A 24,418-nucleotide genomic window follows, 5' to 3' on the forward strand; every position below is an offset into this window, starting at 1 on the left:
ACACCAAAGACATGTCTGCTAAGAGCAGTGTTCACATTAACAGTCTCCTGCAGCTAAATAAATAAATAAATAAAATTACCTTTTAACATCAACAGACTCAGGGCTGCTTTCCCAGTCTCTCCTTTCTTACTGCACTTTATTGTTATAGAAAAACCACAGACAAACTTGTGTACCGTGTAGAGAACCTAATAGCTACAGGACAAGTGGATGACAGAGCATCTAGTCTAAACTGAGAAAGGGTGGCAAGTGAGGACAGCTGAAGAGCTTGAGCTCTCTCCCAGTGACAGCCCATCTCCAGCTGATGATCACAAGCAGGAGTAATATGGGCGTTCCCTCAACCTCCATTCCAATCGCTCTCCATCTCCAAGGAGCACTCTACAGTCAACCATTCACAGCACCTGGATGCTTCTCCAGTGGGAAACTGAGGATATCTCAAGTACTATAGGCCAGCTCTAAGAAGACCCATGGCAGACACAACAAGCTACCAGAGCCCTAGCCAAGTTTTAGATTGCAACTTTTCCCCAGGTTTTGTGATATTCATGTCTATTTAACATGCCACACATCTTGGGATAGAAACTACTTTTAAACACAAATTCCATGACCATCTAACACACAGCTGATAGGAAAATACATCCAACATACTTAGAGTACCTGGGTGAGGACTATACCCATTACACGAGGCCATCTATTACACGGGCTTTCCCTTCTGTCTTCACATCAGCACTTAAGACACTTCACATTTGGAGTGAGGGATGCTTAGCCTATTCTCTAAGTATGAAAGGAACACAGCCATAGCACAGCTCAAGAGCACGTAAAGGCCCTTTGCTTGCAGTCTACAGTTCTGGAGTCAATCCTCTGCCTACAATCACTTCCCATAGTGAACCTGGAAAATGAAAGCAGCAAAAAAGCTTCCAATAAATCTTCTGGCTGTTGAACGTAGGGCACTGAGCAGACCTGAACAGAAGGAGACATGTACAGTTCTTTCACATACATAGGGCACTGAGCAGACACAAACAGAAGGAGACATGTACAGTTCTTTCACATACATAGGGCACTGAGCAGACACGAACAGAAGGAGACATGTATACTTCTTTCACATGCAGTGTGTGTTCAGTCAACACTGCTCCCCTCAGAAGTTCTGTTAGTGCCCCATTACGGAGTAGTATTAAGTATAGCATTACCTTCATAGGTGTGATAGCTGTAGTACGCAAAGTGATTCCTTCTCCCTGGGATTAAGAGACATGCCAGGGCCCAGGTGAAGGCAGCATCAGCAGGAGAGAGACCATGCAGAACAGGTGGGAAAGGGAAGGAGGAGAAGAGATGCAAAGGGTGAGCTTCAGTGAGATGTTTCAAAGGAAGAAATGGCAAATTTTACCCACTAGCATTCAGAGCTGTGTGGAAAAGACTACAGCAGCCCCCAGTCAGTGTTTTAGAAACCAGTGCAGACTGTTAAGGAAAACAGCAGGACAATAGGTGAGTCACCAGGAAGCAGGACAGCTGTGTTAACAGTGAGTTAACCTGATAGGAAGTTACCATCCCACTTGGCTGGCTCCTTCTGTTTAAAGCACACAAGAAAATCAGCACCCTGGCTTTCACTCTTCTATAAAACTGTAAATAAACCTGCACCTCAGAAACTCCTGCCAATACCTGGCAGGTATTCCACACTGAAGGCACCCATCTGATTGACAATGTGCCTGGTGGAAATATAGCCCTTATCCATTCCTAACATATATATCAATGTGCATGAATATTTCTCATAATGGAAAATATTCCCTCAGCATACTCCTCTAAAACGGCATCATGACATAACTCTGATGCAACAAAAACCTTATTCTAGCACTCAGGCCTGTCATCAAAACCATTACCTTTAGGACAAAAGTATTATTTCTCTTAGACACCAATGCAATAATAAAGGCAATTCTTATCAGCAGCCCAGAAAACTTGGAAGGGAATGTGGGCCTGGAGAGCCACTGACACTAATATTGAACCGTGCTCATCAGCTGGCATAAGAGAAAGTCTTACTCATATTCACCCCTCTGTCTATATAAGGAACTCAATCAATGTCGCCCAAAGGTAACACATTGCTAAGAAACATATTAGTGAGCATGCAATAATGTGCTTGCTAATATCTGATAAAAAGTAGTACAGAATTTCTCTTTATCTAGGGTCTATTATCTTTTAAAGACAAAATATTCTATGCATGTGATTATTTGAGAGACAAGTAAAAACTAAGCAGTCAAAATGGAAGCACTCATTAGAACATGAGCTGGGATATAATCAGTGTTTTCACCGTTCTGTATCATACAGCCTCTCTGCTATCCACAAAATCTATCTTCTACCACACATTTAAAAATTAGTGTCAACTGCTTAATAACTAAGACTCTTCAACTATCAAACCTAAGTTCTACAACCAATGCACCAGTAGTGCCCCCAACCCCCCACACCCCCGCCAAGACAGGGTTTCTTTGGTTAATAGTCCTGTCTGTCCTGGAATGCTCTGTAGACCAGGCTGATCTCGAACTCACAGGGAGATCCACCTGCCTCTGCCTCCCGAGTGCTGGGCTTAAAAGTATGTGCCACCATCGCCCGGCTCTGATGCAACATTTTAATGACCAGACCACATACTTGAAAAATAGCCTAAAATTTTTCAGTCAAAAACAAATGGTGTTTTCACTGTTCACCTTCTTTCTTTCAGATAAACAAGCACCAATGTTCTCCTTACATTACAGACCACAGTATCACAAGGATATCTCCGATTTACAGTGGAAAAGAAAACTTCAAAATTAATTTCCCGGATAGAGAACTGAGGACAAAGCACAGTGCTTAATTCCCCACAAAGTACTTAGCAACCAAAACAGGTTTTCAAGCATAATTAAATATAAAACTACTTCCCTAGAACCACACTGTCAAGACCATAAATTACAGTACCATTCAAACATTACTATTCTATTCCACATCAATGTAAACCAGCTGTCTCCTAAGACTGTTGAACCACAAAGAATATATCTAAGCTCTAGTAAATTATACTTAAGTAACCTTAGAAATAAAAATGAAAATGAAAAACCAAAGGAGGGAAGAAAAAACCTGCCCAAAGAACTATATATTATTTATGCAATGTATTCTTTTTATGCTATTTTCCTGTAATTATTAACTGACTTTTACTTTAGTTGCTAACTATGAGTCAGTGAATGAAATATCTTTATAACATTCAATAATATAGGTCACATAATAGCACCTTAGTAACTAAATTAGGAATGATGTGATTTTAACTGACTGATTAATGTCATGTAGAGCACATATATGCAAGTACATACTTCATGGGGAATCTGTGTATGTATGAAACACTTAAAGAATGTCAGTGTATTTGTCTACCTGATGACTAAGTTATGGCAACATCTTTAGCTGTAAAAATTCTGTAAGTGATATAATTAGAAGACTAATATGAGGGCTGGAGAGATGGCTCAGAGGTTAAGAGCACTGATTGTTCTTCCAGAGGTCCTGAGTTCAATTCCCAGCAACCACATGATGGCTCACAACCATCTGTGATGAAATCTGGTGCCCTCTTCTGGCCTGCAGGCATACATGCAGACAGAATACTGTAAACAAAATAAATAAATCTTTAAAAAAAAAGAAGACTAGGGGGCTGGAGAGATGGCTCAGAGGTTAAGAGCACTGACTGCCCTTCCAGAGGTCCTGAGTTCAATTCCCAGCCACCACATGGTGGCAGTAATGAGGTCTGGCACCCTCTTCTGGCCAGCAAGCATACATGCAGACAGAACATTGTATACATAATAAATAAATCTTTTAAAAAAAAGACTAATATGAATATAAATTTATGATGTTACTTTAAAACATCCTACTAGTTACTAAGCTAGGTTTCAAAGGCATAGTATTATTAAATCTAAGGATATTCCTTTTGAACACTGTACATAAATCATAAATACTAGTACAATCTCTTTCTCTCATACACATACACGCAGACTGTCTCCAGCTGAGTAAATTTCAATTTTTTGCTAGTACATTAACTAAAGTTTCTTTGGAAAATTTTTCTTAAAAGTAACTGATTACTTAAAACTTTAAATGCTACTCATTAAAGCTTGTTAGATGCATTTTTGTTCATGTGGACTTTATTTTTATGCATGAATTAATGTATTCTGTGGCCTTAATGATGCCTTATTATGAATGTTATACTTTTTAAGTAAATGGACACTTAAAAATAATACATTAAAAAATAGAAACATTTACGTTAAAAGCATACATTTCCCAATAGGGCCAGCTTCCTCACCAGGGCTTAATTCTACTAAGTAGGGCAGTTTCTCAGGAGGAAGAGCAGAACCATAGCCAGATCCATCAACTCTGTCCTTCCCCTTCAGCGGCTTCCCTTCAACGTGTTTCTTCATTTTCTTTGGGATATAGTCCGGTGGTCTCCTCTTCAGTTGAAAGACTAAAATCCCTACAACAGCAACAATAGCAATTATCAATGGAGCAAACGTGGTGGTGATGATAACTGACTGAAAAACATTTGCCCAAAGCAAGAACATGGATTTTAATCACATCTGCCAAGGAGTAGAGGAGCAAAGCTCACCCAACTGATATCTGAACTCAGTGTGTTCTGAAAAACTCTAAACAAGCAATAGAAATAAATTATTTTTAACTGACAGGTAGCTACCAAAGGATAGCATATGCTAGTAAACAGCTTGTTAGTTTAAAAATAAACGAACCTGCACTTGTAGATAGACCTATCAACATTCATACACAAATAAACAAATGATATGGGATTCCCCTCTGTATGCTGTGAATACCACTTTGGATGACTGTCCAGGCAGCAAGATGTCTGTCAATTCTAGAGTTTTGGAAGTTGCTTACAATGTACTTCCTGTTTATTTAGGTAATATTATATCCTTCTGGAGTCTTTGATGGAGTTGAAGAATGTGTGTGTGTGTGTGTGTGTGTGTGTGTATATATATATATATATATATAGTTTTCCTTAGTTATAATAAAAGATAAAGTAGATATGAATATTTTAACTGTAATTCTTGCTTGATACCTATTTTGTTATATGTAATTTTACTATGTGAAAATTAAAACCTTCCTTTTAATTTAAACAGAAAAGGGGAAGTGATGTGGGATTCCCCTATGTATGAATACCACTGGATAATAAACTATCTTAGGCCTGTGCAGGGCAGAATAGAGGTAGGCAGGGAAAACTAAACTACTGGGAGAAAGAAGGCAGAGTCAGGGAGAAGCCATGGAACCCCCCCACCCCCCCCCCCCGGCCCAGACAGACACTGGAAATTTACATGGTAAGCCATAGCCACGTGGTGATAAACAGATTAATGAGATGGTTAGTTTAGAATATAAGAGTTAGCCAGAAATACATTTAAGCTATTGGCCAAACAGTTATTACAAATAATATAGTTTCTGTGTGGTTATTTCAGGAGTCTGGGCAGCCAGGAACACACAAGCATCTCAGTTGATCTGTATTTTATTCAAATGAATTAACTCAAAATTCAAAACAACTTTAAAATAAGGCTTAACTTTTATACCAGTCTAGAATAGTGCAGAATAAGTATTTTAATGAAACTGGAAATGCACTTATTCTTAGGGGTTTTTTTATACTTTTAAACTATCAATCTACACGCCATATGATTATTATATAAGATCAGGAAGGATTTTATATCTTCATTAATATAAAGGCACTCACCTAGAAATCAACTGTATCAATCTTAATGTTAGAAACTATACTTCATAAAAACAGCGTTAAACACTTTGCTGCTTTGAACAGAGAAAAACATCTGACTAGTGACAAATAAGCACCATTCAAGTTGGGCATCCCTAAACCAAACACCTGAAATCCAAAGTGCTACAAATGAAAACAAACCTCAATACAGGCAGCAAGAGAAATACCAATACATTAAAACCTATGGACTAAATTATACACAGGCTATGTGTATAAGGCAAATATAAACAAAGGTGATGCTTAGACTTGCATCCATCTGCAAAGTTATCTCATTATGGATGTAAAAATACTCAAGTCTGAAATGTTCTGGAATCTGAAACACTTTTGGGTTCTGAGTACTTCTAGTAAGGATTATTCAACCTATATATGAAATGGCTGTATTACTGGAAACACTTCAGTCTTCTAGGGTACTTTCCCTACCTAACAAACTTGCTCAAATACCACATAACTCATGTGGATCAGTATGGACATTGTTTCACAGCTCATCAATAACCATGGTCTGTCACTGCTAATAGTCTGGCATTTCACCTGCAATATCATTTTCACATGATACTCAAATAAGCTGAGTGTGGCTCTACAGGCAAAGGTACCACCACACAGATGTTCTACAAGTCTATAAAAACACTGGCCAATGCAGGGATACTCCCCTACTGACCCCCCCCCACACACACACACACACACGTTCCTTGTCATCTGATGAACAAGAGTTAGCAGAAATCTGACAGGCGGATACTGAGGAAATCCCCTAGTAATAAAGTTTCCTATCTACCTTTGTCACTTGGCCATTCCCTGAAGATTTGTAAAGGACACTCGTCATCATCAAGAATAACTTCCTTAGCACCTCTTTCATCAGAATGCTGGGCTCCAGGAGGAAGCATAACCTAATGAAAAAATAATTAGTAATGAATAAAAAAAGAAGATCAGCAAGTACTCAAAAGCAGTATTGCCACTATTTTTGCTCTTACTCTATGGCCCAGGCTATCCTCAAACTTCCAACCTTCCTGTTTCCTGAGTACTGGTGCAGTCCTGTACCTACCTTGAAAGTACTGCTCCGAATGAGCAATGATAGGTAGACAGGCAGACAGGCAGGCAGGCAGACAGACAGACAGACAGACAGACAGACTGAAAGGCAGATATATGATAAATAAAACTATCAAGCACTATAAATAATTTCTACTGGTGACAAAATAAAACATTAACAAAGTATGGGAAACGGTTTCAAACAAAAAGTTTTCTTTGACAGTGAATTTGGCAATTTTTATTCACCTAGCTCTTAAGAAGAACTGGACTATTTGCATTTGTTTATTACAAATTTTCACATGGAAAAACCACACAGAACAGCTAATCTTCAAACAACTTAAGAGAACTCCTCTACTGAGGTCGTCTGCAGTCCAGTCCCTATTCCATCTTTCACATCCAACCAAATATTTATAAAGCAAATTCATGCAATCTGAAATCTTTAAAATCTTTTATTTCTATTGTAAATAACTGTATGGTTTAAATTATAAGCAGACTGTTAGGTATATTACATAACCATCAACAACTGTTTTCAGGCAACTGTTTGATGGCATTGTGTTCTCTGTGCTCTCAGGAAAGGCTGCATGGGATGTGACTGGTGCCTCTACAGACACTGCTGAGCTTACACTTTCTCTTCACTCTGGTCCAGTGTAACGCAATGCAAGAAGCGAAGCCACTGCTTTCAACTTCTTAATGCATTAATAAACCTTAGTGTGCAAAATTATCACTGTGCTCACGCATAAAAGAGATCAAACAATTCTATGGAGATCTATTATTCCTTTTTACAAGGCTTCGAATTAGCTTTAAAGGAAAAGGAATAATAGCATCCCTAAGCTACCGTCATCTTTCTCATTAGCATTTTTAATTAAATTCAATATCCTGCCACTTCAAGATTTGACCTTCAAGTTTCTCTGTCTCTATCTGTATCACTTGTTTTTTCAGGCCACATTTTTTTTTTTTTTTTTTTAGGTGCACAGACGTACTAAGTGCTCGCCGACCAGGCCACATGCTTTCCACATCGCAGACCACTCTCTAGTCTGAAGAGCCTGTTTCTGTTCTCCTGTTTGGCTTTTTGGTCTCCCTCCATCACTGTAAGCTCTTTTAGAGGGCAACTCTTAACTCTGTATTCTAGCAGAATAGCTAACAAACAGAAAAGACCTTAAATACTTAACCAATAATTATCTGAAGAGGTAAAATGAATGAAGGCTATGAAACAGCTATAGTTTATATGGAAAGCTCAGAATATAATGCATTTCTAATTCAGGTAAATCACTAACTAGGCTGCCTAAGATTGCTGAAGAAAGCTGGTCAGACTGGAGCAAAAGGCCAAAAGTAAAGGAGCTCTTCCAGAGAAATCAAGCTCAAAAAGGACTTTCAACAAAGCTCACAGTCTGTTTCTACAACTCTAGGTCCCTGATAAAATTGTTACTTTACTTTCTGATTTTAACAGGAAAAACAAGCCACTTAGTTTAAGATGGAAATGTTACAAAGTTCATTATCATACACCAAACCATGTAGTTCCATAAAATATTAGTATCAAAGATTTATACAAAAACTCCCCCTTGTGAAGTAATTGAGCAATGTCAAGGTTCAGATGCTAGACATTTAAAGCACAGGCCAAAGAGATATACAGATCAACAAAGAACAGAGTACGTGAACTGCACGACACAAAGATGAAACAAGTGACTGAGCAAAGCATTCAGAGGGAGAGAAAACAAAGCCTTTCTGCAATCCTGCTGGATAAATTGGGTATCCCAATAAAAGAAAAAAAATCAAAATAAACATAACTTAAAATGAACACACTGAACTAATACATTAGCTAAAATAAAAATTAAAAGGAATGTGACAACAAGATGGCTCAATGGGTAAAGGCACCTGAAAGAGTCTTCTGAACAGTACAGGACCACCACACTCATGATCTCACCAGGAGCTGTTCCTGCCTGTACAAGACCAGCATAAGATCCGGTCAGTCAGCACCCATCAGAGTGGAGAATGGCTTCCAAGTTCCCACTCCTAGCTAATGAGCTACGGACAGTTGATGACTTCTGGAGGAGGGAGAGTCAGTTTTCTTTAAGGAAATGGTCCCTGAAGGACTGACCATGCTTAGTTGATGGCTCCACACCCATGAATAAATATATTTGAAGCACAAATTGAACACAGTGAGTGAAGGAAGGAAGGAGGGAGGGAGGGAGGGAGGGAGGGAGGGAGGGAGGGAGGAAGGAGTAGGAACATAAAGTTGAGAGAAGGATGGGTGGCAATCTGGAAGGAGCTAGAACAGTGGGTGGGGATGGAGAGTTGAGTGTGATCAAACTACATTATATGCATTCAAGAAATGCTTAAAGAATAAAAATATTAAAAACACAAAAACCTGAAAAGTCATGATAACATATGTCTAGAACCTCAGTACTGGGAGCAAAGAAAACAGGAGGATCCTAAAGCCCACACACCAGCCTAGCCAAAACACTGAGCTTCAGGTTCAGTTAAGAGAGAACCTGCTCAAAATGGAAAGTGACAAACAAAGACACCAACATCAATCTAGCCTCATCTTTCTCCCTCCCTCCCTCCTTCCCTCCCTCCCTCTGTCCCATCCTCCCTCTCCTTCTCCTTCTCCCTCTCCCTCTCTCTCTCTCTCTCTCTCACACACACACACACACACACATGCATACACACTGATGTGGGATTCCCCTTTGTATGTTGTGAGTATGTTTTATTTCCATTGGTTAATAAAGAAGCTACTTCAGCCTATGGCAGAGCAAAATAATATCAGGCGGGAAATTTGAACAGAGATTATATAAAGAGAGTAGGTAGAGTCAAAGAGGTCCAAGAAGCAAGAGGTTCCAGTAAACCACATCCTTGTGGAGATACACAGATTAATAGAAATGGATTAATTTAAGATATAAGAGATACCTAGGAATATGCTTAAGCTGTTGGCCAAAAAGTATTGTAGTTAATATAGTTTCTGTGTGATTATTCATGTCTGGGAGGCCAGAAACAAAAGAGCAGTCTCTGCTTACACACACAATATATTTTCTTTTTAAGTTACTTGCTTTAATAAAACAGTGATCTTTGTCTTAAAATCTATTAGGATTTATTTATTTCTGCTTCCTAACTGGGGATAAATTGTGACCAGCTGCCTCACATTCCAGCTGCCATGCGTTTCTACCACAATGGACTGTATCCTCAAACCACGAGCCAAAATAAACCCTCCTTTCCAAAGCAAAATAAAATTACTGTCAGCTATAATTGGACAATACTGCATTCAATAAAGTGTACAATTACAACTGAGTCAGAAGCTAAGAATTTCTAATTAGTTAATGGATAAATAGAAAATCTGCATTTTACTTAATGTTACAGAATCAATCCTAGGACATAAACAACTACTATATTTGTTGATAACTAGAATCATCACAGAAAGGTTGAATACCTCTGAGAAGATGCAGGTGGTTATTAAATCAGATTTTAATATAAATACAATGGTTGCCTCTGCTGGCTGATCCTGAAGGTGGACCACACTGGACTGAGAGAGCCGTAAAGCACACTGCTGACATGTTGTAGGTGCACTTTCATTGTTGGCTGACCTACCAGTTCAAGTGGGGAGACCAGCCCTGAATTTGATGCCAAGAGGCTGGGTCCCCAGATGAAAGAAAAGGGGGGACGAAAAAGGCAGACAGCACATGCAAGCCCCACTCTTTGTGGACATGTCCACAGTGCAGTTACTGCCTGTGGTCATCACATCCAAGCTTCTTCAAGTCTTTCAACAGAGGGTCAGAGGAGCGGCTCTCCAGGGAGCTATCAGATCTTCACCCTCAAACGAGGATATAAATGGACCCTCTGTGTGTATACAGATCTCCACATCTTGGACTGAAACGCTACCAGGTTTCCTGAATCTCCAACATGCAGCACACTGTGAGTCTATTTTACTTATATATTATATAATTACACACCCATAAATTGGTTGTACTCCTCTATAACTGACTCACTTGATATATGTACAAAATAAAAATTGGAAGAATGTCTATCAAAATGCTAATGATGAAGTTATCTTTTGGTATATTTTTGGGTTATGTTTTATTCAAGTTATCCTTTTTTAAAAGAACACCCATTACTTTTTGTTGCATTTGTTTATTATTCCCATATGTGCATGTAAGCGGGGGGGGGGGATCATACACGTGAATGAATACACATACACACACACAAACACACCTCAAATTAGAAAACAAAACAAACAAACAAAAAGAAAAAAAACCCTTTCCTTTAGATGCAAAGTCTCAGCAGGAATAATCCTTGGGGGCAGTATTAATTCATAGTTCATACCCGGGCAATGCAGTAGTCCTTGGGATTCTCTTTTTCCAGACCATACTTCTCCAGAGATTCCGCTACAGCAAAGTCTGCGGAATCTGTAGTAGACAGCAGGATTGTCTTGTATGGAATATTTGGTTTTAAACTATCTGCATATATTCTCAATGTTCCACCTGGAAAAAAATTATTTTACATCTTTGAGTTAATCTTCATTTTAAGTCAATGACATAAGCTGCTACCCACACACAATCACCTATGAAGAGGGCACTAAAGTACCAACAACAGTGGCACAAATACATTCTACACTGGCACAAATACATTCAGTATCAACCTGGCGTTGATACTGGGTTCTTCTACAGGGAAATGAGGAAGAAGGGCTCCTGAGTCTGACTGTGGTACAGTTCTCTTACTTTCCCTGTTCCCAACTTCCCCTACACCTGTATACTGTAAGACCTATTTCCTCACAAGATATTCCATGACAAAAAAAAAAGATTTAAACAATATGTAACCACAAACCCAGTGTTAGAGAAAGTACTAGAAGGAAAACCCCAACCAAAGGAAGCTAACTGCACCCACAAAAACACAGGCATCTGATAATCCCCCACCAGCATAACCCAAAGAAGGGAAACACACAAACACTACTACTGAAAAATAACAGGAATTAACAACCACTGGTCACTAATATCTCTTAATATCAATGGTCTCAATTCACCTATAAAAAGACAGGGTAAGAGAATGGATACATAAACAGGATCCAGCTTTCTTTTGTGTATAAGAAACACACCTCAACCTCAAAGACAGACGCTACCTCAGAGTAAAGGAATGGGAAAAGGTTTTCCAATTAAATGGACCTAAGAAACAAGCAGGTATAGCTTTCCTAATCTAACAAAATATTTCAAACTAAATTAAGTCAGAAGAGATGGAGAATGGCACTTTTACTCATAACAAGAACAATTCATCAAGATGCAGTCTCAATCCTGAACATCCATGCCCCTAATACAAGAGCACCTACATATGTAAAAGAAACATTACTAAAACCTAAATTGCACATCAAACGCCACACACTAACAGAAGACTTCAACACTCCACTCTCGCCAATGGACATGTCAACCAGACAGAAACTTAACAGAGAAATAAGAGAACTAATAGATGTCATGAATCAAATGGACTTATCAGACATCTATAGAACATTCTATCCAAACACAAAAGAATATACCTTCTTCATAGCACCTCATGGAACCTTCTCTAAAATTGATCACATTCTCAATAACAAAGCAAACATCCACAGACAGAAAAAAATTGGAGTAAGCCCCTGTGTCTTATTGGATCATCATGGATTAAAGTTAGAATTTATCAACAATACTACTCTCAGAAAGCATACAAACTCATGGAAATTAAACAGTGAACTACTGAACCACCCCTGGGTCAAGGAAGAAATAAAGAAATTAAAGACTTCCTTGAATTAAACGAAAATGAAGGCACAACATATTCAAATCTATGAGACACCATGAAAGCAATGCTAAGAAAAAAGTTTATAGCACTAAGTGCCCACATAAAGAAAGCAGAGAAAGCTCACATTAATGATTTAACAGCACACCTGAAAGGTCTAGACCAAAAAGAAGCAGACTCACCCTGAAGGAGTAGAAGACAGGAAATAATCAAATTGAGGGCTTAAATCAACAAAATAGAAACAAAGAAAAACAATACAAAGAATCAATGAAACAAAGAGCTGGTTCTTTGAGAAAAATCAAACAAACCCTTATCCTAACTAATCAAAACGCAGAGAAAAACATCGAAATTGACAAAATCAGAAATGAAAAGGGGACATAACAACAGACCCTGAGGAAATTCAGAGAATCATCAGGTCATACAAAAACCTGTACTCCACAAAATTGGAAAATGTAAAAGAAATGGACATTTTTTTTAGAAAATACCATATACCAAAATTAAATCAAGACCAGGTAAGCAATTTAAATAGACCTATAAACTACAATAAAATAGAAGCTGTCATCAAAAACCTCCCAACCAAAAAAGGCCCTAGGCTAGATGGTGTTAGTGCAGACTTCTACCAGAACTTCCAAGAGTTAAAAGCTATATTCCTCAAAGTGTTCCACATAATAGAAACAGAAGGATCATTGCCAAACTCTTTTTTATGAGGCTACAGTTACCTTGATACCAAAACCACACAAAGACTCAAGAAAGTGAATTACAGACCAATCTCACTCATGAACATGGATGCAAAAACAATAAAATATTGGCAAACTGAATCCAAGAACACATCAAAAAAAATCATCCACCATAAACAAATTGGCTTCATTCCAGAGATGCAGGGCTGGTTTAACATAGGAAAATCTATCAATGTAAACCATCATATAAATAAACTGAAAGAAAAAAAACCATTATGATCATTTCATTAGATGCTGAAAAAGCATTTGGCAAAACCCAACACCCCTTTATGATAAAGGTCTTAGAGAGAACAGGGACACAAGGAATATATCTAAATATAATAAAAGCAATATATAGCAAGCCAACAGCCAACATCAAATTAAATGGAGAGAAACTCAAAGTGATTCCACTAAAATCAGGAACAAGACAAGGCTGTCCACTCTCTCCATATCTCTTCAACATAGTGCTTGAAGTTCTAGCAATAGCAATAAGACAACATAAGGAGATCAAGGGGATTCAAATTAGAAAGGAAGTAGTCAAACTTTTGTTATTTGTAGATGATATGATAGTGCACATATCCCTAAAACTCTACCAGAGAACTCCTACAACTGATAAATACCTTCAGTGATGTGGCAGGATACAAGATCAACTCAAAAAAAAAAAATCAGTAGCCCTCCTATACATAAAGGATAAAGAAGCGGAGAGGGAAATCAGAGAAACATCACCTTTCACAATAGCCACAAATAACATAAAATATCTTGGGGCAACACTAACCAAAGAAGTGAAAGACCTATTTGACAAGAACTTTAAGTCTTTGAAGAAAGAAGTTGAAGAAGATACCAGAAAATGGAAGGATCTCCCATGTTCTTGGATTGGTAAGATCAACATAGTAAAAATGGCAATCCTACCAAAAACAATCTAATAGATTCAATGTAATACACATCAAAATCCCAACACAATTCTTCTCAGACACAATAATCAACTTCATATGGAAAAACAACAACAACAAAAAAAAAACCAGGATAGCCAAAACAATCCTGTACAATAAAGGAACTTCCGGAGGCATCACCATCCCTGACATCAAGCTCTATTACAGAGCTACATTATGAAAACAGCTTGGTATTGGCATAAAAACAAAGAGGTTGACCAATGGAATTGAATCGAAGACCCGGATATTAATCCACACGCCTATGAACACCTGATTTTTGACAAGGAAGCTAAAATTATACAATTGAAAAAAGAAAGTATCTTCAGCAAATGGTGCTGGCATAACTGGATTCAACAGGTAGAAGAATGAAAATAGATCTATATCGTCATGCACCAAACTCAAGTCCAAATGGATTAAAGACCTCAATATAAATCTGACCACACTGAACCCGATACAAGAGAAAGTGGGAAGTAGTCTTCAATGCATGGGCACAGGAGACTACTTCCTAAATATAACCCCAGTAGCACAGACACTGAGAGCAACAATAAATAAATGGGACCTCCTGAAACTGAGAAGCTTCTGTAAAGCAAAGGACACAGTCAATAAAGCAAAAAGGCAGCCTACAGAATGGGAAAAGATCTTCACCAATCCCACATTAGACAAAGGTCTGATCTCCAAAATATATAAAGAACTCAAGAAATTAGACATTAAAATTCTAAATAGCCCAACTAAAAAATGGGGTACTGAACTAAACAGAGAGTTCTCAATAGAAAAATCTCAAATGGTCAAAAGATACTTAAGGAAATGTTCAACATTCTTAGCGATCAGGGAAATGCAAATCAAAACAACTCTGAGATTTCATCTTACACCTGAAAAAATGGCTAAGATCAAAAACACCAATGATAGCTTATTCTGGAGAAAATGTAGAGTAAGAGGAACACTCCTCCATTGCTGGTGGGAATGCAAATTTGTACAACCACTTTGGAAATCAGAATGGTGGTTTCTCACAAAATTAAGAATCAACTTACCTCAGGATCCAGCAAGATCACTCTTGGGCATATACCCAAAAGATGCTCAATCACACTACAAAGACATTTGTTCAACTATGTGTATAGCAGTATTATTTGTAAGAGCCAGAACCTGGAAACAACCTAGATGGCCCTCACCCAAAGAATGGATAAAGAAAATGTGGCACATTTACACATTAGAGTACTAAGCAGCAGTAAAAGTCTAAAGTTGATAGAAAAGTTTGCTAACTTCCCAAACTTAAAACTGGTAGCTTATTAACAAAATATAAAGATTTTTTCCATCAAAATACTACCAATGACTATAGAAAATAAATACTGGGGGCACAGGCTATCTGATACTCAATAAGCTTACTATTTTCTTAAAAACATCAATGTTGCATTCAAGACCTCATTAGAAAATACTTTGTCACTAAGCATGTTGTATCTGGATACTCTCAGCCAGCTATCTCTTCGTGACTCACACACTTCTGCGCTACCTGAATATTCCTCCAGTAAAAGCACGATTTCATTTTCCAAAGTACATGTACGTAACCATGTCAGACTCCTTCTTACAGTGCAAAAGTATCTTCAGGGTTGGCATGTAGTTAGCATGCATAATTATCTCTCAGTGGTCCTTTTGTTAGCAGTGTTCTTCCTTGTTTTCCTCTGCCTCTCTAAATCTTTTTTTTTTTTTTAAGTTGACAAGACAGGCATTCTCTGTATGGCTCTGGCTTTCCTGAAACTCGATCTGCAGACCAGGCTAGCCTGGAACTCAGAGATCCACCTGCCTCTGCCCTTCAAGTGCAGGGATTAAAAGTGTGGGTCCCCACCGCTCGGATCTCTCTAAACATGTTTTTCTTTTTCTATACATAAGTTTTGGTGCACAAGATAACAAGACAGTATATACCTAAACAAAGTCTTTTGAATCCCAAAAGGACTTTGTAAGAATAATTATGGAACAAAGAAGCCCCTTGTTCTCCTCAACTCTGTGTGTTTGCTTCTGAGCAGATCTTAATATGTAGCCCAAGCTGACCCCAAACTTGTCTCAGCCTCTGCCATGGTTTGAATGTGAATGTCACAGACATTTGAACATTTTGGTCACCAGCTGGCTGACAGTGCTGTTTGGTAATGTTGCTGAACCTTTAGGAGAATGAACTCTCCCTGGAGGAAACTGATCACTGGGGGAAAGTTTGAGACATCATAGCCCAGTCCCACCTCTGTTCACTCCTTGCTTTCTAAGCACAGATGCAATAGGACCAGTCAGGCTGCTACTCATGCTATCATGATGCCGCCGGCCATGTGCTCCTCGCCATGACAGACTGTATACCCTTCAAAGTGCTTCTGTATAGACATTTTATCACAGCAATGAGGAAATAACTATCACACTGCTAGGTTTATAGACATGCACTCCCCAAACTGCCTTATAGTTTGTTTTTCTTTTAAAATCATTAACACAACAATTCCTATAAAGTATCCAATTAAGACTTAAGGCACTGAAGGCTGAAACAAGTTTACAATGCTAAGGCAGCAAGAGAGCTATAGGCCTACTCTCCTCCACAGCTCTGGACTACTGAACCCTTGTAATCAAACCTACTATACAGTCACAGGGCATAAAGCAGGTGACCTTGCACTGCTGGAGTGTTCACCCTGAGTGAAGCTGAGAGGACTGCCTGGGAAGACAGGGCACAGAGCACAACTGCTGCAGCCATACATGTCAGACGACCACTGTGACAACACCTGGAAAGTAGGAAAATCCTTTCGCTAAGACTTGGATTGGAGAGAAAAAGTCGCAGAATGAAGTGATTTTCTCAACAATGAACTATTATTAAGAAGGCTGTAAAGAAATTCTACACATCCCACCATCAGATCTTCTATCAAGTAAGCTAGCTCTGCAGTATACTGGATAGCATGGTAGTGGCCCAAGCAGCAATAACCTGGAAGGTATGGTACTAAAGAAATAGAGGGTGATGACATGTGACTAAACTTGAGGGGGTTATGGTAAGATTAATGATACAGCCCTCTAATACAGTTATTTATTTCTGAAACGTCAAAATGGTTGTCCTATTACTTTTAAGAAGTAAAACTACTTATAACAAGTATTTTCTTTGCTGGATACATTCCCCAGTTAGGTGTAAGTCAAAGTTTTACTCAAACAGTTCAAACAATGATGCCAACTATTTCAACTCTCTTTATCAAATCTACTTCCCACAGAAACACTAAGCACTGCAAAATACTATGAAGAAACAAGGCAAGAAAACCCTGTGCTAATATGGCCTGCATTGCCATGTACACAACAGAAGCCACATTCCTGTAATGTATTGCATTTGTACAGTGTCAAAACTCCAAAGCAAGAAAATAAAACAAGCTGGGTGGTGGCGGCACACACCTTTAATCCCAGCACAAAAATCACAAAAGTTTAAAGGAAGGAGGGCTACTTGCAAGTTCTCCAATGCAAAGAAACAGATCCCTCCCCACTTCCACATGAAAGAAAGCCACTGAAACCACAGGCGTATCAACTGGCTCCAGGAGTGCTCTCATAAACCAAAGGAAAACAGATGTAAGTGAACTTGAATTGATGCAGAGGAATCTTAAACCCAGAGTTCATGAGAAGTTTTAATAATCACTGGCCACTTTAGAGGACACTAAAAAAAAATATTCTTGCCACACGAATAGCTTTATTTTACACCTGTAATCTATATCCTAATCAAGAAAACAACAACAAAAAAAAAAACAGAAGGGGAAAACAATAATCATCGCATCAGAGGATGTCACCAAAATCTATAAGACGAAAAAACCTAGTGCCTTAGTTAAGGCTTCTATAGATGCAAACAACACCATAAGCAAAAGCAACTTGGGGAGGAAAGGGTTTATGTCGCTTACAGCGGTCCATCAATTACTGAGAAGTCAGGGCAGGAACGTAAGAGCAACACCAAGCAGAGACCATGGAGGATCCCTGCTCACTGGCTTGCTCCTCATGGCTTGCTCAACTGCTTTCTTTTACAACCCAGAACATCAGCCAGAGGTGACAACACCCACAGCAAGCTGGACCCTCCCACATCAATCATTAATCAAGACAATATCCCAGAGACTCGCCTGCAGGCCCATCTTAAGAGGCATTTTCTTAACTAAGATTCCTTCTTCCCAATATGTTCAGGCTTGTATCAGTTGATAAAAGCCAACCACACAGCTAAGGTTTTTAACAAAACAACAAGAACACAAATGAAACTAAATGGAGTTCTAGAATGACAGACTTAAAATTATATAATTCGTGTGTGTGTGTGTGTTGGTTCAGGAGTTATATTTTATTATGACTCTTGACCCTTCATGAAAATGTACTAAAATATTTATAGAGAACTAGTAAGTGTGTAATCTGTCTCAAAAAGTAGTTTGGGATTTAGAAAGCAACACATAGAAAGAAAAGAATGTGTGAGTTAATAATTTTCAAGACTGTGGTAATTATCTTTCCTGTCTTTTGTCTATGTCTAATGTTTTCAGGGTTGAGGGGTGGAGGAGAAGGGCCATGTGGCTAAGTATGTGACTAATGCCATCTCTACATAAAAAGAATTCTGTGCCGGGCGGTGGTGGCACATGCCTTTAATCCCAGCACTCGGGAGGCAGAGGCAGGCGGATCTCTGAGTTCAAGGCCAGCCTGGTCTACAAGAGCTAGCTCCAGGACAGGCTCTAGAAACTACAGGGAAACCCTGTCTCGAAAAAAGAAAAAAAAAAGAATTCTGTAAGACATACACGGGACATATTTGCTACTAAAAGGCTACTTCACCTTTTCTAGTGTAAGAAATACATTTATAAAAAGTACAACTGAATAGATTCCACCATGAAGAAAAGCAATTCTCTCTGTACCTGAGTCAGGCCGCCCATCTGAGCTCCGAAACTCTTGCATTCTTTTCTCAAGCTTTTGTTGCCGCCGCCGTTTCATTACTACCTCAGGATTAGAAATTGTCCGAGTAAAGCTCGTTTCAGGCATGTCTTTGTAAACTTCAGCAGCCAGTCGAGAATTCTCGCTGTAAGAAGAAAAGATCACCAACAATATTTTACACATTTTTCCTCTCAGAAATACATACATCGCAATGGCAAGTGTCATCTGTGTGCGTCTGTTCCCTTATAGGTCTGCTGTTTACTAGTACCATGTGATAATTACCAGAGATTAAAAACATTTCTCAGTAAGGTGGCGGTGCATGGCTTTAATCCCAGCACTCAGGTGGCAGAGGCAGGTAGATCTGAGAGTTTAAAGCCAGTCAACTGTACAAAGTGATGGGCAGAGACTAAATATAAGGTATAATGAAAAAAAACAAATACTTGAATAAATTTTAACAGTATCAACATAATTACAATCAATATGTAATCATAAAATAATTAATCTCAAAATAAGTCACACTTTAATCTATCAGGTTAAACGATTTAATTCATCTGAAATAGTTCATTTTCTAAACCAAATAATGTACCTCTCATAAAGCAAACCAAGGAAAGAGCAGTCACATGGTGTCCTATTTAAACTTTCCTTTTCCTGATGCTTTCCACACAGAAGCAGCATGTCCATTCACCTTTTATCTCTTGCTTAACTCCATTCACAATCAACTACACAGGCATCACTCATAAGAGGCTACACCAGCAACAGAGTTTCTGCGATAAAAACAGAAATGTCCAAGCTGCATCTGAATTTGAGAAGGAAAATCTGCTCAGTGGCCTAGTCCTGCCAACTCTGGTCAGTTTTATTATGAGCAGAATATAGAACCATAATTGCTTCAAAGTCACAGAAACGAGTTTCAAAGGATAGCTGAAGATAACTGAATTTGGTGGTCTTATCAGAAAAAAACATTAACTAGTGTTTGCCTAAAGTGAGCAGAGTCTTCCTCTCTTGAGAGGGCCACCGGCTACATGTAGAAGGACAAGTTTCCAAAGTAAACCTGGCAGTGTCATTCAGCTTTGCCATCATTTTCCCATCACTGAATCAAGTTTGCTGTATTATACACACTTGGTTTGTAGCACACACAGTGGCAAAAATATTTCCAGAAAGACCTACCTGTCATCCCCTTGTGAAGGCCTTTCTTCCTTATCAGAGGCTTGTCTCAGTGCCTCTTTTTCTCTCTTCTTTTTTTCCTTCTTTTCTTTCTTTGAAAGAGTTCTCTTGAAGTTCTGAATGACGCCTTCTTTGTCCTGCTTCTCAGGTCCATTACTCTGAGCCTTCTGGTAAAAGTAACATCATTAGCCCACTAACCATGACCCAGGATCCCACACCGCCTTCACCGCAGAAGCCAAACAAGTAAACAAACTCAAACAGGAAGGGGCCAGGGTGGGGAGAGTAACACTGTAAAATTTGTCGCATCCAAGCAAACTGTACACTCAAGATGCATGCATTTTACCATATGTAAATCTCACTTCAATTTAAAACTAACAAGAAAATGAAAATCCAAATTCACACACAAAATAGGATGCAATAAAAAATGGAAAGAAAGAAAATGAGGTACAAATCAGGAAATCTGATTTTTAATAAGTAAAACTCAAAAGTTACCATAAAGTAACTTGAAAGAAGGGAATCTACTAGAGATAAGGAGGAAAACGTCTACTGAATAGGTATTTTTCTATTGCAAAGAAAATGCTAGCATAGCTATCTATAAGCTAGTTTTCATGACCAAAGTTGTAACTATTTCTGGAAAATGTGTGATTTATTTTACTTATCTTGTTATTAGTTGCTTATCCTAGTTTGAATTTGTTTTTTGTTTTTCAAGACAGGGTTTCTCTGTAGCTTTGGAGCCTGTCCTAGAAGTCACCTCTGTATACCAGGCTGGCCTTGAACTCAGAGATCGCTGCCTCCGCCTTCTGAGTACTGGGAATAAGGTGTGCACCACCACCGCCTGGCCTTAGTCTGAATTTTTAACCTATAAACTTGGCCTGTTAACACACAAAGCTACATTACTTTTAAGTAGTTTAATACATAAAGAAGAAAAATAATAGTTATGATATGGAAGAGGGGAAAAACAAAGCTTTGTTATAAGAGTTGAATGAAAAAAGAACATTATTATTATTATTCCTTTTTTCTTTCATAGACACTTATGACATTGTATTGGTCCTAAGAAGAGTTCATACATTCCAGTAAGGGTCAGTGGTCAACAGCAAAGTAAACAGATGGGAATAACCCCAGTTGCAATCAGGGTATAAAGCAAGGATAGCAAAGCCATGGGACCCATTCTACTTTACACATATTTGTCACAAATGTAGGTAACGCACCAGAACCTAGTGACAGAGGAAGGCCAAGAGCACTTCATGTAGCTATCCAGGATAGCACACAACATGGGACACGAGACAGCAGGAAACAGCCTTTCATAAGGCGAAAATTTAGACAATATTTTCAACCTCTGTATTTGCTATCACTTGTTAATACCAAAATATTACATAAGATGCACTCACTGAGCATACAACGACACACTTTCCAGTTATCTCAGTGGAGTATGATGTAATCCTGCCTCCAGGAACTGGCCCCAGGAAATATGAGTCAAAGCAAACCCTTTCTCCTTTACATGGTTTTTTGTCAGGGTAGCTTACCATAGCAACAAAAGAGCAACTGCAACAGTCTACCACACCACCCAAAAACCCATGGACATTTTCTGACTCCTCATATCTCATCAATATGAAAATGCATTAAATGTGCCTTAGGAAGCTGCACATACAAGTAGGGTACTCAACATTTCCTCTGTCCCTTGTATTCCCACAGGAACAACTTTGATTTTGTAATTTGGAAGAAAGCTAAAAATGACAAATTAGTTATCAGCGTTTTCTCAAAAGCATACAGAACTCTTCTTTTTGAACAGTGGGTGACCAGGTGAACTATGAAACAGGAAGAACAGGGTGTTTCCCAAATGTGTTTTTGGAGGTAAAGGACCATAGGGAAAAAAACAGAGAGAAGCTACTATGGCAGAACATAAGCCCTGTCCATTCCACTGACCCAGCCCTGAACTGCAGCTGGCATCAGACACAGGGACTGCTCCCACCTTGGCAGGAATGGCGTCATTCTCATTCTTAAGGACGAATCTACCTTCCCGATCATCTTTGTTCCAGTTCAACTGCACAACTAGAGGCTTCTCATCAATGTCTAATCTTCTTTCTTCTTCAAAACATGAAATGAAAAAAAAAAAAAAAGAAAAAGAAAAAGCCGTGGTCATTTCATGGCAGGAGCACAATATCTGCCATTAGAGATAACTAATTTATGCACATAAGATACTTAAGTCCCTCAATTACCTGCTGATAGATTGAAATGTATTGTTTATAATCTCAAATCACTTTGAAACAGTCCAGCACCTTGATGCTACTGCTCTACCATACTAGACACCGACCACGTAAAAGACATTGTTAAGAATGTCAAATCGGTTTTAATTAGTAGGCTATTTTGTTGCTAGTGTGTTTGTCATGGTAGATTCAGTGCCAGACACTGACCAGGAAAGAATACTTCCTTTATTCTGATCTAACTGAGGAAACTAAAGAGATGAACATTTCTCTATATCCAACTATCTCGTATACAACTAGAAGATAAGGAAGTCATGTTAATGGTACATACAATCCCACTGATGCCTCAGATCTTCCTTATCAAGAAATGGCAACAGCCCATCACCTGTCTCAAGTGATGGATGCACTAGTCTTCCCTTCAATCAAACTGTCCTCTGACCTCCATACACACACTCCATGACATGTGCACACTACTCCAATAAGATTAAACAAATAAATAAATAATCAATTTATTTTTCCTATGACTGAACCAAGGGTTGGACCCAGGCTTTAGCCCATGAAAGCAAAGCAGATAAGAAGTGGGGCCCAGAGAGAGTAGGCCACAAATAAGCTCTGATATGTGTAAGGAGCAGATGTACCTACCAGACACTAAAAGAACCCTGGCTCCAAGTGAGCTCCTGTTCTACAACATCTGCTGCAAATGTTCTGCCAGTATTGTACGGATGCAAAAGGAAGTCCTGTGTCAGAGAAGCTCACCAGGTTCAGGAGGCACAATTCTCATTAGTGTCGTTATAATCAAGAATAAAATACAAAGTTTAGCTTTCCTTTCATTTATATGTACTATTTTTTAAAAAGCTAACCAAGTCTTTGTTAAATATTAACTATTTGAAGCTACATAATACAAGAAAGTACTATGTATTCTTTTTGGCCAAATAATTCACTATCCAAAGATTGTACTCAGATGCTGAGGCTAGAGATATAGCTTGGTGGTAGACAGCTTGCCTAACATGCTTGAGACTTCTGGCTTTAATCCACAGCATGAAATAAAACAGAAAACAAAGAGAACAAAGAAAGAAGATAAGGAAGAACACATGAAGAGTTTTTTGAAAACTTATAATTTTAGAACTCAAATTCTAATCTTTCATATTATTCTAAGGCCCTTGGTGGTGATATTCGAATAAACAAACACACTGAACAGACGTTTCTTTTCTTGTTATCCTATTTATAGAGATTTGCAGGTCAAAGAAAACATATCTCCCAGAAAATCACCTGGAACAGAGAACACCCTCTGCAGCTGATTTTGATCTGGTTAAAATTTACACAGGGAGTCATAAAATAATAAATACAGACCATATCATACATTCCTGAAAAAAGGTGTGTAAACACTTGAAAAATCAACATATCAAAAATATTTCAATCTTATTTCAAATGTACAAAGAAAGTTATATACATAAAAATAAAAAATTATTATGTCTTAAAAACTTTATAGCTGAAAATTAAGATGTATTGAAATTGGTGTTGTGCCATATATAACCTTTTTAGCAATATTTGTTGTACTTAATACTTTTTAATACGTTATTAAACATTTTCAAAAAGTATCTATAAAATATTTACATTTTTGCATTTCTAGTCAGCCTAATTTGTGGTATTGAGTTGCAAGACACTTTTATTAACTGCTGTTAGACAGCAATTTCCTGGTGGAGAAAACCTCCATCTTAAAGAAAAGCACATTAAGACAAAGAGTCTGCAAAAGAGATGTCAATAGGGAGGCACAACTCAACAGCTTCAGGAAGTACCTAAAACTGATCAGATTCTCTAGGCTCCCTACCTCCACAAACATATATATGCAGTAAGGACTGCTGAGACACTCTCAGACAAATTAAGCTAAAGCTCTGACTAGCTGAGCTACAAAGGAGCAGAGACCAGTCAAGCTGACCAGAAAGAGCAACCTCCAATCTGTTGATATTTGTGGTACGCTATAGCTTTTCGGCTTTCAAGAGCTGTCACCCATATGGGATTGGGCTT

General features: G+C 38.4%; 1 protein-coding gene across 1 annotated transcript in view; it reads right to left on the reverse strand.

Moving 5' to 3' along the window:
- Positions 1-24,418, reverse strand: part of Afdn (afadin, adherens junction formation factor) — a 133,951-nt gene that overhangs the window by 63,909 nt on the left and 45,624 nt on the right. The window contains 6 exon segments of the mRNA XM_038338341.1: positions 4,286-4,453; positions 6,510-6,621; positions 11,072-11,229; positions 19,016-19,176; positions 20,196-20,359; positions 22,162-22,277. Coding sequence (XP_038194269.1) covers positions 4,286-4,453; positions 6,510-6,621; positions 11,072-11,229; positions 19,016-19,176; positions 20,196-20,359; positions 22,162-22,277 — 879 coding nt within the window.

This window comes from Arvicola amphibius, chromosome 8, assembly GCF_903992535.2.
Source record: "Arvicola amphibius chromosome 8, mArvAmp1.2, whole genome shotgun sequence".
Taxonomy (NCBI): domain Eukaryota; kingdom Metazoa; phylum Chordata; class Mammalia; order Rodentia; family Cricetidae; genus Arvicola; species Arvicola amphibius.